Source organism: Perna viridis, chromosome 13 (genome assembly GCF_037379345.1).
Source record: "Perna viridis isolate PV_CMFRI_1.1 ecotype Kerala chromosome 13, ASM3737934v1, whole genome shotgun sequence".
NCBI classification, from domain to species: domain Eukaryota; kingdom Metazoa; phylum Mollusca; class Bivalvia; order Mytilida; family Mytilidae; genus Perna; species Perna viridis.
Genome location: NC_142457.1, coordinates 5,782,179 through 5,797,276, shown reverse-complemented (window position 1 = coordinate 5,797,276; position 15,098 = coordinate 5,782,179). Strand labels below are relative to the sequence as shown.

General features: G+C 32.0%; 1 protein-coding gene across 1 annotated transcript in view; it reads left to right on the top strand.

Moving 5' to 3' along the window:
• The window catches only part of LOC148599364 (epidermal growth factor receptor-like), a gene marked incomplete in the record, with an annotated part of 178,995 nt that overhangs the window by 71,836 nt on the left and 92,061 nt on the right, over positions 1-15,098 (top strand). Inside the window, 2 exon segments of the mRNA XM_088557629.1 lie at positions 12,603-12,651; positions 14,542-14,649. Coding sequence (XP_088413755.1) covers positions 14,556-14,649 — 94 coding nt within the window.

Sequence of the window (15,098 nt, the reverse complement as noted above, 5' to 3'; positions counted from 1 at the left end):
TTTTTCTAAGACAAAAAGTGACTCTTTAGGTTACTTGTTTGTTTGTTTGTTTGTTTGTTTGTTGGGGTTTAACGTCCGAGCAGCAATATTTCAGCTATATTCAGACAGACCACCAATTCAACCAATGAGCATTTGGAACGTACGCAAAAATAGTCCTACGCAGAAATTACCTCTGTTCCTCATAGTGCTGTGAAAAAAGTTCTCATCCTATTTAAAAAATTTAAACAGTTTCAGAAAGGAAACACATTTCTGTACATTTTATAGGTGCATTTTGCTTCTTGTGATGTGAAGCCTAATCTCCATAATAATTTCTAAATATAACCCTATCTTGTGAAAACACTGGGATTTCCCATGCTATTTATAGACCCTTCACTTCCGGTGACCAGTACTGCACTGCAAGTCTGCTAACCCCACATGCCACTCTGAGGATTGTGAGCTGACATATGTAGAATCATGCTGATATATAGTCCTCTGCAGGTTAAAATTAAGGTAAGTCCAGAGAAGCCATTGAATATTGTTAAATTAGCATAGAAGCCTATGGGAAGTGGAATTAGTGGTTTCTAGCCTATATTGTGGTGGTATATGAGCCTCACAAACTCATCAACTATACACCCAGTATGAAGTGTTGTATTGTGGTGGTATATGAGCCTCACAAACTCATCGACTATACACCCAGTATGAAGTGTTATATTGTGGTGGTATGTGACCCTCACAAACTCATCAACTATACACCCAGTATGAAGTGTTAATTGTGGTGGTATATGAGCCTCACAAACTCATCAACTATACACCCAGTATGAAGTGTTATATTGTGGTGGTATGTGACCCTCACAAACTCATCAACTATACACCCAGTATGAAGTGTTATATTGAGGAAGTAACATTTATCTAACTGCAGCTGAAGTTAAATGTAATGATGTACAGTAGTAGTAGAAGCTGGCTTAATCATTAATGAGTAATTAGGATTTTTACTCCCTTGCAGATGTTTAGAGATTTTTATGGTAGTATTTTTTACCCCTGGCAGTTGTTAAAGAATTACATGGTAGTACATAGATATATATTTTAAGTAGCACTCCAGCTAAGAATCATGCAAAATGTGATCAGTGGATGAAAAGCCTAAATTAATTTTTATTTTTGATATTTTGTTAGAATTGCCATGGTAAACAGAAATTAACATTCAGTTTTTTATATAGCCTGTGTTCTTAGGAGTTACGAATTATATAGAAAGCACTATAGATTTCAATATGAAGGGAGATAACCCTGAAAATGACACTCAAATACAACAGAATCTATTGGATTTTCAATGTTGATTTTCTTCTAAGATTGGAATGAATAATTACAAACTTCATAATATATACCAGGTACACCCATAAAGCAACTTAATTACCAAAAAAATATATGTATCCTTTTTTGAGATGTATAACATTTTTCTGATTTTGCATGATTCTAACAAAGACTACTACTTAAACCCGGGCAGGTGTATAACTTTTTTGTTATTTGTTTTGTAGTTGTTAAAAGACTGCAGTGGATAATTATGACATTTTTTCATCCCTGTACATTATATGTTTTCCTGGGAAAGTTGTCATCCTTCCTGAGTAGATATACCATATATGCAATAAAATCTATAGCTTTGCGTTTATTTACTTGCATTGTCCCATGTGCAGGGTAAGATAGTTTAAATGAGAACTATTGAAATAGTGCATCATTATACCCCACAAACAAAGTGGGGGGGTAGATAGGAATCACCCCGTCGTTCTGTCTGTTTGTCCACATTTCTTGTAAGGGCAATTCATCCTAAACCACTCAAGGGATGTTGATGATACTTCATAGGAAGGTTGGGCATGATATGTAGATGTGCATGAAGCATTATAGTTACCATGAGGACTCCGAAGGGATATAATCCAACTTGAAGGTCTTTTTTTTACATGTTAAAATCTCAAAAGTGAATCACCTTGTAAACCGCTCAAGGGGATTTGTTGAAACTTTACAGGAAGGTTGGGCATCATATGTAAATGTGCAATATAGTTACTATCAGGGGGTTCCAAAGGGAGACAATCACACTTTAGTGTTTTGGTCTCACTAACCACTTCTAACGTTTCCATTACTTTACATGTTAAAAAAGTAATTTTCAAAGTCTCACTGTGAATTCCCAGGACAAATGACATCTTAAAGTTGCATACCGTTGCGAAGCTTGGAAAATATGGCTTCCAAAATCATTATGCTAATGGTAGGATGATAGTAGAAATTCTTCACAAAATTTACTTGAATAAATAATACTGAAAATCCACATTTTTACCTGTTCTGCTAACTGACAGCATGGAGGCAAATTACTCACACATGTAAACAATATTCATACACTTTTGCAGTTAATTACATATATGATTTTAAAGTACACATTCTCAGCTTCATTTTGACTACTTTTAATCATAATACACACAAATAATGCACTTACAATGCATATGTCTATGTTCATTGTGTTTTTGGTACTACATAGGGGGGTGGCCATTTGACCCGGAAGTGGTTAGTGAGACCTTAAAAACATTTTATGAGTTTTTATGTTTTTTCTGTTTTTACATTTTATGAAAGCTTGTGGTATTGTGAGTCTAATAAGACCCAAACTATCAAAATCAGACATAGGACTACAAAGAAATGGTCTTTTTTATATCATGCCCCTCAGTGATTTTTTCCCTAAATTACTAAAAAATTACAATTTTAACTAACTTGTCACACCAAAGTGATACCTATGATAATTCAAGAAGTTGTAATTGCAAATATCATTTATCATTATGAAAAAAGAACAGATTTCAACAATTTATATCATATCTATTTTATTACTGTGTGATTCTAAGTCTGTGCTGTGTGACTATTTCAGTACTTTGAATATCCCAAGCAGTGACGTTGTGTATTTCATGGATGACGTCAAGTTTTGAGTCACTATTACTGATAAAAATCTTGTTGCTATGTTGTTTTTTAAAATACCTTGCACAATGCATCTCTTAAAATATAGCCAGTTTACCAATATCACTATACTGATTTTATGGGAAAATGGAAATAATGACCAGGAAAGGCAATTTTCCTCAAATTATGCATTTCTCTGAAATATGCCATAATTTAATTTATGGTCTCACTAACCACTTCTAACGTTTCCATTACTTTACATGTTAAAAAAGTAATTTTCAAAGTCTCACTGTGAATTCCCAGGACAAATGACATCTTAAAGTTGCATACCGTTGCGAAGCTTGGAAAATATGGCTTCCAAAATCATTATGCTAATGGTAGGATGATAGTAGAAATTCTTCACAAAATTTACTTGAATAAAAAATACTGAAAATCCACATTTTTACCTGTTCTGCTAACTGACAGCATGGAGGCAAATTACTCACACATGTAAACAATATTCATACACTATTGCAGTTAATTACATATATGATTTTAAAGTACACATTCTCAGCTTCATTTTGACTACTTTTAATCATAATACACACAAATAATGCACTTACAATGCATATGTCTATGTTCAGTGTGTTTTTGGTACTACATAGGGGGGTGGCCATTTGACCCGGAAGTGGTTAGTGAGACCTTTACATGTTAAAATATCACAAGTGCAACTCCTCCTAAAATGCTTTAGGGATTTTGATGAAACATGATAGGAAAGTTTTGCAACATTTGTAGATACTATCAGGGGGTTCCAAAGAGAGACAGTCACACTTTATAGATGTGCTTGAAGGAATATAGTTTCTGTTGGAGGACTGCAAAGGGAGAAATTTGAACTAATGGGTTATACATTCAACTGCATTTGAAGGGGGGTACATGTTTTCTCTTTGTGAGCTTGATCACAGTATTTCAAGTTTTTTATACTGCTGAAGTGTCTCCTTAATTATTGTTGAAGGTGTTCCAATGTTCTTTGCTTTCTTTGTTAGCTCAAAATTCAGTCTCATAAAGAAATGTAACATTTTGATTTTAAGTAGCACTCCAGATAAATATCATGCAAAATATGATTCATGGTTGGTAAACCTACATATTTTTATTTTTGATATTTTTTAAAAAATGTTATAGTATATAGAAATAAGCATGTGGCTTTTCTTATAACCTTTGCTCTTAGGAGATGAAACTTATTTAGAATATACTGTAGAACTCTAAATTAAGGGAGATAACTCTGTAAATGACACTAAAATACAATAGGAACCGTTGGATATCTCCTAACAGCAGACAGATTGCAATGAATAGTTATACATTTCATCATACAGGCCCATAAAGCAACTTAATACCAAAAATAAAAATGTGTAGCCTTTTTTTGGGTGTATCACATATTACAGAATTTGCATGATTCTTATGAAGACCAGTACTTAAACTTTTGATTGGCGAAGAAATTTAGAACATGAACTAGAAATCCAAAATTTTTACCTTGCCCATTAAACACATTTGTGGAATGAAGTTCTGTTCTGTATCCATGTGTACATGATATATTAACATTTTGGCCTATATCACTGCTAATACCTAGATTGTGGTAACCTTACTCATCAATGGTTGTGGTATCTATGGTAATCTCATATTGCACTCAATGTTTGTTTTCATCTTTAATTAGGCCAAAGAATAATTGTGTTCCTGGTCATATCTTTTGAAAAAAAAAATTAGCTCTCTGTTTGAATTTGTTATAACTAAGCTGAAATCAGGTCAGAAATAGGGCCGATCTGGTTACTCAGAATCCCGCTTAATTGATGTCGTCACCTTGACTTGTGTCCTGAAGCATTGCCTAAAATTTGTAGCCAATGAAAATAAGAGTATTAAATAACAATCGGATTTCATCAGTCTTTATACTGTAAGGCTGTGTTTATCTATGTTTTGATATCCTTCCATAATCTCTGAAAGGCCATGGTTTGGTCAACCATTAGCTGAACTTTTTCTGCTATGTAATCTGTCCAAATTAAATTCTCTTGTTACTTTAGGAAGCTTCTAGGTTGAACATAGATATTCCTGCATTTCAAAATATCAGGGCATGCAGCCATAACTCCTGTTAAGTAAATGCAATATATATCATTATCAACCATGACCTTATACCACATCAAACAAAGATTTGGAAGTGTATAGGAATAATTTTGTCTTTCTCTGTCTGTTTGTCTTTCATCTTCCCACATTTCTTTAAGGGAAATTTTAAACCAATGGTTTACATCATATGTAGATGTGCAAAAATGGTAGAAAGATGGAAGTTCTTTGGGGGAAGGGATTACCAAGCTATTAGTAAAAATTTTCTGCCAAAATTTGTTTCCAATTTTTAGAGGGTGTATATATATAGGGTCTATCCATACTTCAGATTCTTCCATGAGAACTAATTACTTGTTGTAGGTTTTTATTGTGTAGTTTGTTATGACTTTCCTCAGAATGGCTATAGCTGTACCGAGTTTCGCCTTTTGGCTATAGCCAAGCAAAACATAATAAATTGATTACTGTCAAAATCCTCAAAAACAAAGTTATTTGTTTATAAGTATCTTCGAATAATCCCTGCAAGGCTATGATATGATTAAACATTGGTCCATTTGTCTACTTAATCCTCTATAATCAGCCATCAGCAGTCAACACAGTACTTCCATTGACAACAGCTTACTTGTTTGTTATGTTGTAATAGAATTTGAAATAACTATTGACAGGTTTTCGATGTTTCTGTGTAATTGACATCAGTCAGAGTGCCAGTATTCTTACTAATCTGTGTACTTTTGTTCTGTTTTTGTTGATTTACAACCTTGACCTTTTGCCTTCAAGGTCAAAGTCCTACATATGGACAGCCCTTTTGTCAATAATAAAAAATACTGATATCTTTTTGTTATTACATTATTTATGCTTTTTTATACAGTGGAAAATCAAGAGATTTACAAGAGAGGGGATTTTTTTCTTCAAGAAAAATTAGGAAAAAAAATGAAAATATTAGAGAGCGGTTGGCTCAGAATTATATGATAATGGGTCTGAGGAGGGTTAACACACCTTTATACATGCTACTGTTTCTCTGCTTTAGCAAGTAAAAACTGGTCCAGCATGTCTGTCTAGTATGAAGAATGATAAAATGTTCTTTTTCATGAAATATTCCATTAGACCCTTAACTACAACCAATCAATCCATATTAATGAAAAATACAAATGTTCAGAACTTCAATTTTCAAGTTTTTAGGGCAAATTTCTGTCACATATTGAGGTTCTATGTTAAGAGTTTTTTTGGCGATGGACTGAGTTGTATATTGGTATCTTGTTCATATGTCATTAAATCTATCTGTCTAAATTTTGTCTCAGTCATCACAGGCCCAGTGGATGGATTGATTTAAAATTTGGTATGTGGCTTTGTATAGATATGTCATAAGTTGGAAATATTTTTGGTGGTTTTCATTATAAACTCCCTGTTTCCTTGGTTTTGGCCACTTTTCAGTACTTGTATTGGGGTTGATAGAAAAAAATATTTGACAAAAATCCCAGCTCCTAATGAGGGGATTGATTTTAAATGTGATATGTGGCTTTATATTGACCAAACTTTACGACAAACTTGATGACTTGTCATTCAAAATTGTCAACTTTCCTTTCATCTGTGGCAATATCCCTTCAGCACCTGCGTATGGAGTGTTCATATCACAACTCATATGTTATGCCAGAGCTTGCTGAAACTATGCAGACTTTTTGTATAGCACTATAACTCTTACAAATAGGCTTCTGGAACAGGGTTATGTCGCTACAAGATTGAAGTCATCACTACAGAAGTTTTATGGTCGTCATCATGAACTCGTGGATCGTTATGGTGTATCCATCTGCACCATGAAAACAGATTTATTCAGCAGCTCACCCTACTGGTGCACCTGGTCCATGCTCCCAGTTTTTAGTGGAGTCCAAGTTGTTCATTTGCTTTTATTACTATGTATATATAATTTTAGTTACTTAATGTTCTTTGTTGTGTATGTCTGTTTTCCATGTCTGGTCTTAGTCCCTGGATTACATTCTTTTGACTACTGCTATAACCTTGGTTCCCTTGATTACTCTTTTATGTAGATAGGACATATATTGTAAGCAGTTTTGGTTGCTTTCCAATATCAACTTCTTGTACAAGTATACCAAGCACAACTAGTGTTTTCTTGAATTATTGTGTTAAATTCTTAGCAGTATTTTTAAATTTAACTTTTACAGAGATTTTTAGATGGAGAGGTATGACTTAAACATTTCCCAATACCTGAAAAACAAATGTGAAAATAAAAATCCTGTATAACTTTTTCATTATTTCTTAGGTTTATAGTTCAGGTCAACACAACCTGCTTCTGAGTTCAGGAAGATCATGTGACCTGGAATTCTATTGATACAGACAACTTGCACCAATCTTTGTCTAGTTGTTATCTTTTCTCTTTTGTCTTTTGTTGAGGTCTGTTTGTTCTGTTTAATTACAATAGTATAGTGTAAAGTTTGGTATGTATTTATGGATTGGACATTTGTGGTATTGTGCCGTGGTCTGATACTCTGTTTAATTACAATAGTATAGTGTAAAGTTTGGTATGTATTTTTGGATTGGACATAAGTGGTATTGCATTGTAGTGTGGTACTCTGTTTAATTATAATAGTATAGTGTAAAGATTGGTATGTATTTATGGATTAGACATTATTGGTATTGTGTTGTGGTGTTGTACTCTGTTAAATTGCAATGATATAGAGTAAAGTTTGGTAATAATCTGTGGATTGGTCTGCAGAGGAAGGACAAGTTTTCTATAATATTGTAATTCAATCTGTCTGTCAGTTATTTGTGCTTCCTAAGCTCAGGTGCTATTAAAAATCCACAGTAATAAGGAAACATGCAGTCTATTGAGTAGATCAATACTGTAGTGATGAGGACAATCACCTTCACCAATGATACTTGAAACTTTGGTTATAGGTTTTTCAGCTTCTACTGGACTAAATATTCAAAATTTGGTGCTTATAACGTAGGCAGGAGAGCTTGTACTTAGTCTCCCTTACCTAAGGATTCAAGGACATTCACTTCTGTTGACAAAAGTAATTTTCTGTATGGTTTTTTTCCCAATTGCCATAATGAGAACTTTGCCAGATGATATAGTTTATCTGGTATAAAACTTTGGTGTGATGAATTGTAGTATGTCACTCTTTTCACTTCTTCCAGTTTTAAATTTGTGACTTAGAACTCTTCGTGTTTTTAATGAGAATAGGTATGGTGTATGTCAAAGAGACAACAATTCCACCAGGATGATAATGTCAGCATGCTTGTTTTTGATGGGGAATAGTTCTAAGCACCATGATTAAATATAATCTCTAATGACAAAGCACAGAAGAAAGAGACAAAACAACCATTTCTATATCTATAAATAAACAAATACATGTAACTTCAATTTTAAAAGACTTCAGTTGATACTGAAAGCTCAGAAAATCATTTTTTATTGTGCTGAGTTACAGCTTTTGCTAGGTACATAATATTAAGGTATTGTGTTTGTTATAGATTTCCATGTCAGGCTATTTTTAGACATTGTGGACATTAATTTTTTTCAGTGTTTCACAGGATTCAAGATTCTATTCAATCCATTATAATGCTTTCATATCTTAGAATTAGGTTTTCCAAGGTCATTTCACACCATCTTGGAATTTTATGAAGGTTGGATCTGATTACTGTAAGATTTAGTGGTCATTAAATGAAGTTGTGGCTGGAGTTATCTTGTCATGTCTGCTACTTGTTATCTCCATTGAATTGTTATGTCTGGTGATTTCTGATAGCCATGGTGTAAGGCTAGGCATATTGTAAAATGTGGATTATCTTATAGGTATGGATTTATCTGGTTGAACATATTAATTTTCAAGATTTTTTTGGATTTCAGTGTGGTCAGACTTTTGGTTCTTGAGTTTACCCTTTTTGGGGAAAAATGAAATTCAATGTGCACAGGTCATGTTGCCACCCAATTGTTAAAGATATCTGAGGTGGAGTTTGGTCAAGTTTTTTTTTTTTTTTTTTTGCAGTTGAAGAAATATCAAAACCTTGTATGCTCTTCATTCAATAGGTTTATTGCATGTTGTAACAAATATTGAATGTGATATTTTATCTTCCCGTTCATTTGTAATTTTGTCAGGCCTTGTTGTAGCTGATGTGTGCTTCTGTTTCTTCAAGGAAAATTAGTACTTTCGTAGAACTGTTCTATTTCTATTCACCTTGTCATGTATTGGTGTATGCCCAACAGACACCACCTGCTATATTAAAAAAAATGTTGGTTATATCCCTTGATTTATTGTTTAAGGGTTTAGTAGGATTGATAAGCCAGTATTGTCAGAGTAATTAAAATGACTTTTGTTCCTATATCAGATTGGTTTTAGTCTTGATTTGTGCTATCTCTTTGTTAAAATGAAATTTTATTGATTTAGAAAACTCATTGATGGATATTTGAAATTTAGGATAATTTTGTGATAGAGTAAAATGATAATATCAACCTGTCACTTATCTGTAGCATTAATAAATTTTGCCATTAATTGAAATAAAAAATTCCTTGTCTTTTTCAGATTTATTGGATTTTTGTCTGTCCAGTCTGATTTTTGTACAGATAATTTCTGACATTTATAGTGACAGTAATGTTAGACATTTGTAGTGATAATTTTGTCTAAAATTTGTAGTGACAGTTGTGTCAGACATTTTTGTTAGATATTTATAGTGATATTTGTGTCAGACATTTGTATTGACAGTTATGTTAGACATTTGCAGTGACAGTTGTGTCAGACATTTGTATTGACATTTTTAGTGTCAGTTGTGTCAAACATTTGTTGTGACATTTTTGTCAGACATTTGTTGTGACATTTTTGTCAGACATTTGTAGTGACAGTTGTGTCAGACATTTAGAGTGGGGTATATATTGATCCTTATTTCTTTCAGTCTGTCTCCCTTGGCTAGTATAATCAGTGTTACATTTAGAGTTTATGAATTATAAATACATAACCCACTTGTCTATTATTTTATTTTATTTCAAAGTTACACACATGCTAAAGACCATAAAATACATGCAAGATACATTCACATTGTGTATTGTATTTACCATTCAGGATTTATACTGTAAACCAGAAAATGGTCACATCATCTATTTTTGATTGTTTCCACAATCAATCCACTTTGGTACAATTTTTAATTTGCCATTGTTTCTCAAATTATTTTATAATGTTCCTCAAAGAAAATATTCATGGCATTTTAAGTTTTCCCATAACAGGCCTGGGTTTCATGAAAAAAAAAATCTCAAACTGAGACTTCCTCAAAAATTTCAATGGTTGACATTTGAGTTGAGGAAAGATTTGAAGAAAATTTCATTTTGAGATTTTTTATGAAACCCAATGTAATTAAAATAAGACCTGTCAATTTGTTCCACTACATGTACTGACTAAATGGATTAATTGACAGGCCTTATTTTAATTAGATAGTATGAAACCAGGCCCTGGTCTGACAGTGATAAAAGCAGAATTCTAATATGACTTGCTTCAAAGCTCTTTAGACCACAGCCTTGCTAAAAAAGTGATAAACAAATGACCAACATTTCGTGCAACTCATAGGCTGCATCTAATATAAGAAGAAACTAGTCCTATAGAATCAAAATAAATCATGGAAACTCCATTTTATCAATTTTACCAAGGGCTGTCCATTTATGTTGCATTGTTTTATTCTGAGCGATAGCGATAGGTTAAATAACGACATAAATGGTCAGCCTCTAGTAAAACAATGACAAAGTGGAGTTTCTGTCATTTATTTCTTAAATGAAACTGCTGCAAAAATGTTCTTGTTAATAGTAATTGTAGATGTTAAGGTTTTATTGACATTTCATAAGATCCACTGTCTATAATTTAACTGCCTTGTTATAATCAAGTTACATTACTATAATTTCATGACTTATAAAATCATTTAACACCTACACAAGCAGACTTTCATCCTTTTACAGAAATATGAAAACTGTATAGGTTCATTCAAAAGTATTAGAGGAATAGCAGTATATTCTGATTTAGCATTATTTTAATGTTAACTGCACATGGTTTACTATGTATGCAGTCTTTGGCAGGAATCGCACTTGTGCTCTGCAGAAATTGAATGCATTTCACGCATTTGTGATAACAGATTCTTTTGGTTGCACTTGTCAATTTCAAACATAAATTGGAAAAAAATGTTAGAAGATAAGAAATGTATTTGACATGAGGGAAAGATGTTTACTTACTATGATTTTCATGTTGTATGTTTCTATTATCATGATTTTATCTTTTTTTTTTAATTTCCTGTGGAGTTTTTAATCCAAGAATTTTTGCAGAATGTTTTTCGTTTTTACTTTGAATATGCTTTGTAATACACTGAATTCATTCTTTATGCTCCCAGGGAGTATGTATAAGGTGTGGTGATCTGCCTTTCTCTGTCTGTATGTCACATGTATTTTGTGATTGCGATTCCTCTGAGACTTGCTTTCACATTTTGTTGAAATTTTGTAGGATGGTCCAACACCATATGTATTAGATGATATCACAATGCCATTTTGTTTCAACAAATTTTACAGGGATTATGGGACTTTCACAAATTAGTAATTTGTTGTTTGGTAATTCACTTAAGGTCTTCATAACATTTTAGGAGACATTAATACAATTTCTCTAATTGCTACTGACATTCTGAACTGACAGTGACATTAGTAATTTAAAAAAAATTATCGTTTCACTGAAGTTTATAATATCAAGTTTTTGTTAATGAAGATAAAAGAATGAAATTAAGTAGTAGTCTTTGTAAGAATCATGCATATTCTGTAATATGTGATACACCCCAAAAAGGTCTACACATTTTTTTTTTTTTTAATTAAGTTTTATAGTTTATAATTCAACAGTATATTCTATATGATTTTTATCTCCTAATAACAGGGGTTACAGATATATGAAAAGCCACAAGTTAATTTCTGTTTACACTTAACTAGTATAACATTTTAAATAAAGTATTAAGTATCAGTCTTTATAAAAATTAGGCAGAAGGTGATTCATGCATGTCAAAAACCCACCAAATGCAGTTTTATTTCTTCTTCAGAAACCGTTACTGATCACATAACAAGTCATAGTTTTTCATTTGGTTGTTGCACTTTTGAGATAAAAGTTGTATAGATTTTATATGAAATTGGCACTTTGCAAGAGTAACTGTTCTTGATTTGGCTTCATTTGGTTGATTTTAGTGGTGCATAAATTTATGAGTTTCTAAAAAGTGCAGAACTGAATGCAGAAATTATTAACATAATTTGAAAGTATAGCATATATAAACTGAAAAAGCATCGTTTGTTTGGTGGGTTTTTCTACACCTTGAATCACTTTACCATTAGCAGTGTCTGAATTTTGCATGGACAAGTACTTAAAAATGAAAAAAATGTAGGCTTTCCAACCATGAATCCCTTTTTTCATGATTCTTAGCTGGAGTGCTACTTAACATAGCAGTTTCCAAACAGTTTGATAACTTGACTGTGAACATCATTTCTTTTAAAAATTGTCTATATTTTTAAAAGAAACGATGTTCACTATATATATAGCTGAAATATTGCTGCTCGGGCGTTGAACCCCAACAATCAATCAATCGTTCAATCAATCTTTTTATAATTGTAGGAGCCAATCGAAGATGGGACGGAATGTCAAAGAACCTTAATTCATTCAGGTATATAACCAGGAGAATTCAAATTCAGACGGCTAATTTCAATTTTTTTTAATAATGTTAACGAATTGATTTTTCGAACAAAATTAGTATTTCCAAATTTGCAGAATGGTACCCCAAGAGGTAAAGGATCCATGCCTATCAAACTGGTTTTTGTTATCTATTTTTTAGCCCTAAACCCCCTATCTTTGCACCTACTCCTGCCACACCTACATTTACTACACTTAACCTTTATCCTGATGCAAAACAGATAGATATTTCAACTAATTGGACAATCCCATATTATTGGCACTGATTTAAGCTATCATCTCAACAATCCTAGAAATGTCATTATTTCTTATCAATTAATTCATAAATCAAAATGAAACCGGCATCTGTTCCTACACATTCATTAATTTTCTTCATTGATTAAAAAAAATAATTCTAATTTTCCTTTAGAATTGTGTCGTAACTTTAAAATATGAATTTGAGGAGGGGTTTGGAAAGTTTATAAATTGAATCTACTGCTTAGGGGGAACTTCAGCCATAATGTCCATTAATAAAACTGAGGAACTTGACTTTTTTAAAATTTTATTTTGAGAAATTAGGATCAATGGAGTATTTTGCAGATTAAAGAAATGATTTAATAATATAATCCTATAGATTTGACATAATTGGGCATTTGACTTGACATACTTTTTTTTTGCATGAAATTTAAATTTAACTCTATTTTAACCCTGTAAAAAATATACTCTACAATTTGTTTCATCACCTGTCTTTAAGGATATTCTTGGCTCTGTTTAAGAATTAAAGGATTTCAAAGTGTTGTGTAATCTTTTTAAGATCTTTAATGCTAGAAAAATAAATAAGAAAAAAATCTATGAGTCAGTGTGCTCCTTTTTGAGATATAAACATTTGAAATTTTGGCAGGAAAACAATTTCTCTGGATTTTCCATAGGTTTTGAGTCCGTAGATTTTATCTATTTAAATCCGGACGAAGTGACAATTTCTCAAACAACGTTTTATATTATGTTTAATGCAATTATGAAAAGAAAAGTGAGGGTCACGGGGCAAAAAATATTTTTGCTAAGAAATGGATACAACAAGGGGAGTGCGATCATCTTATAACAAAGGCTGAACATAAATAGTAAATAGGCCTTTAAGCTCTTGGTTAAAATGAGTTCATCATGTTAGTTTAAAAATAAAACTGGGTCATATAGTCAGGGAAAATGTATTTTGTTATTTAGGATTTCCAAACATCTGCAAATGGTATCTGTAAATGCTAGTAATAATTTTAACAGAAAAAGAAAAAGGTAATGTAATAAATTGGGGTAACTTACAGAAGACCTTTCTTCTGTTTTTAGTTTTTAATTTCTTCCCCTTTCAGATAGAAAACAAAGTTAAATCAATTGTTTAACTTTACTCGTATCTTTAATTGTTTGACCCTGTCTATGCTTATTTAGGTTTGCTTTTACAAATATTTTGCTTAGATTTTTTAAATTGATAAAAGTATTTTCACCTGTTCAAATCGAGTTAGATATGTAAATCACTCTCTCACAGTTTTTATGACTTTGTGGTATCGTAATGTTAAGTGATATCTCAACATTTTATCTGTTTTATACCAAGGGAGATAAATCTGACATTTCTCAGTTAGAAGGAGTGGAGATTCAATTCTAGTTCATTTCATTAGAGGCATTTGGCAGAGTGACTGTGAAATGGATTTTAATTCAAAGTTATCCTACATGGTGTTAAATATTGTATTATGAAGTGTGTAGTCTTCTATAAGTTTACTTGTACTGGTATTTAAATTTGGATTAAATTTGAGAGTTATTAAACAGAGTTAGATCATTTACAGAAGTTATACACAGTGATACTATGTTGTGAAGAAGATTTGGAATTTTTCTATATTTTCAGAATTTTGAAAAAACATGGCCATGGATATCAGATTAGAGATTTATTTATTTGTTTTATCTGGATTTTATATTCTACAAGGAAATGGACTTATACCAAATCCTGACCACGGTAAGGCTTGTTTTGATTTTTACGACAGGTGTGCATGTGTTCTACAGGTGGGCAATAGAGGAAGTAACCAGATTTTTCATGTTTCAATTTTAAAATCAAAAATATAAAATAGAAATCTTGTTTTTAGAGTAATGTTTACAAAATTTAGCTTTTAAGTGTGTGAATTTTCACCAATTGAAATCTCTGTTTTTGTTTATTTTCCCCTCTCAGGTAATATAAACTTGATTATATTTATTATCACAGGTAAAAATTTGGGGTCAGTGAATTACTACACAAATGACAGTCAATTTACAATGTTCTCAAAATTTGACAATTTTATTAGATATTGACTAGATGCCTATATATTAAACAAATGGAACTTTGTTAGTTAAGAGTACTTAAGTTTGTGGGAAGAAATCTTTCAGACATGTTCAGTTTAAACAGAACTGCACAATCCCTTAAATTCTGTC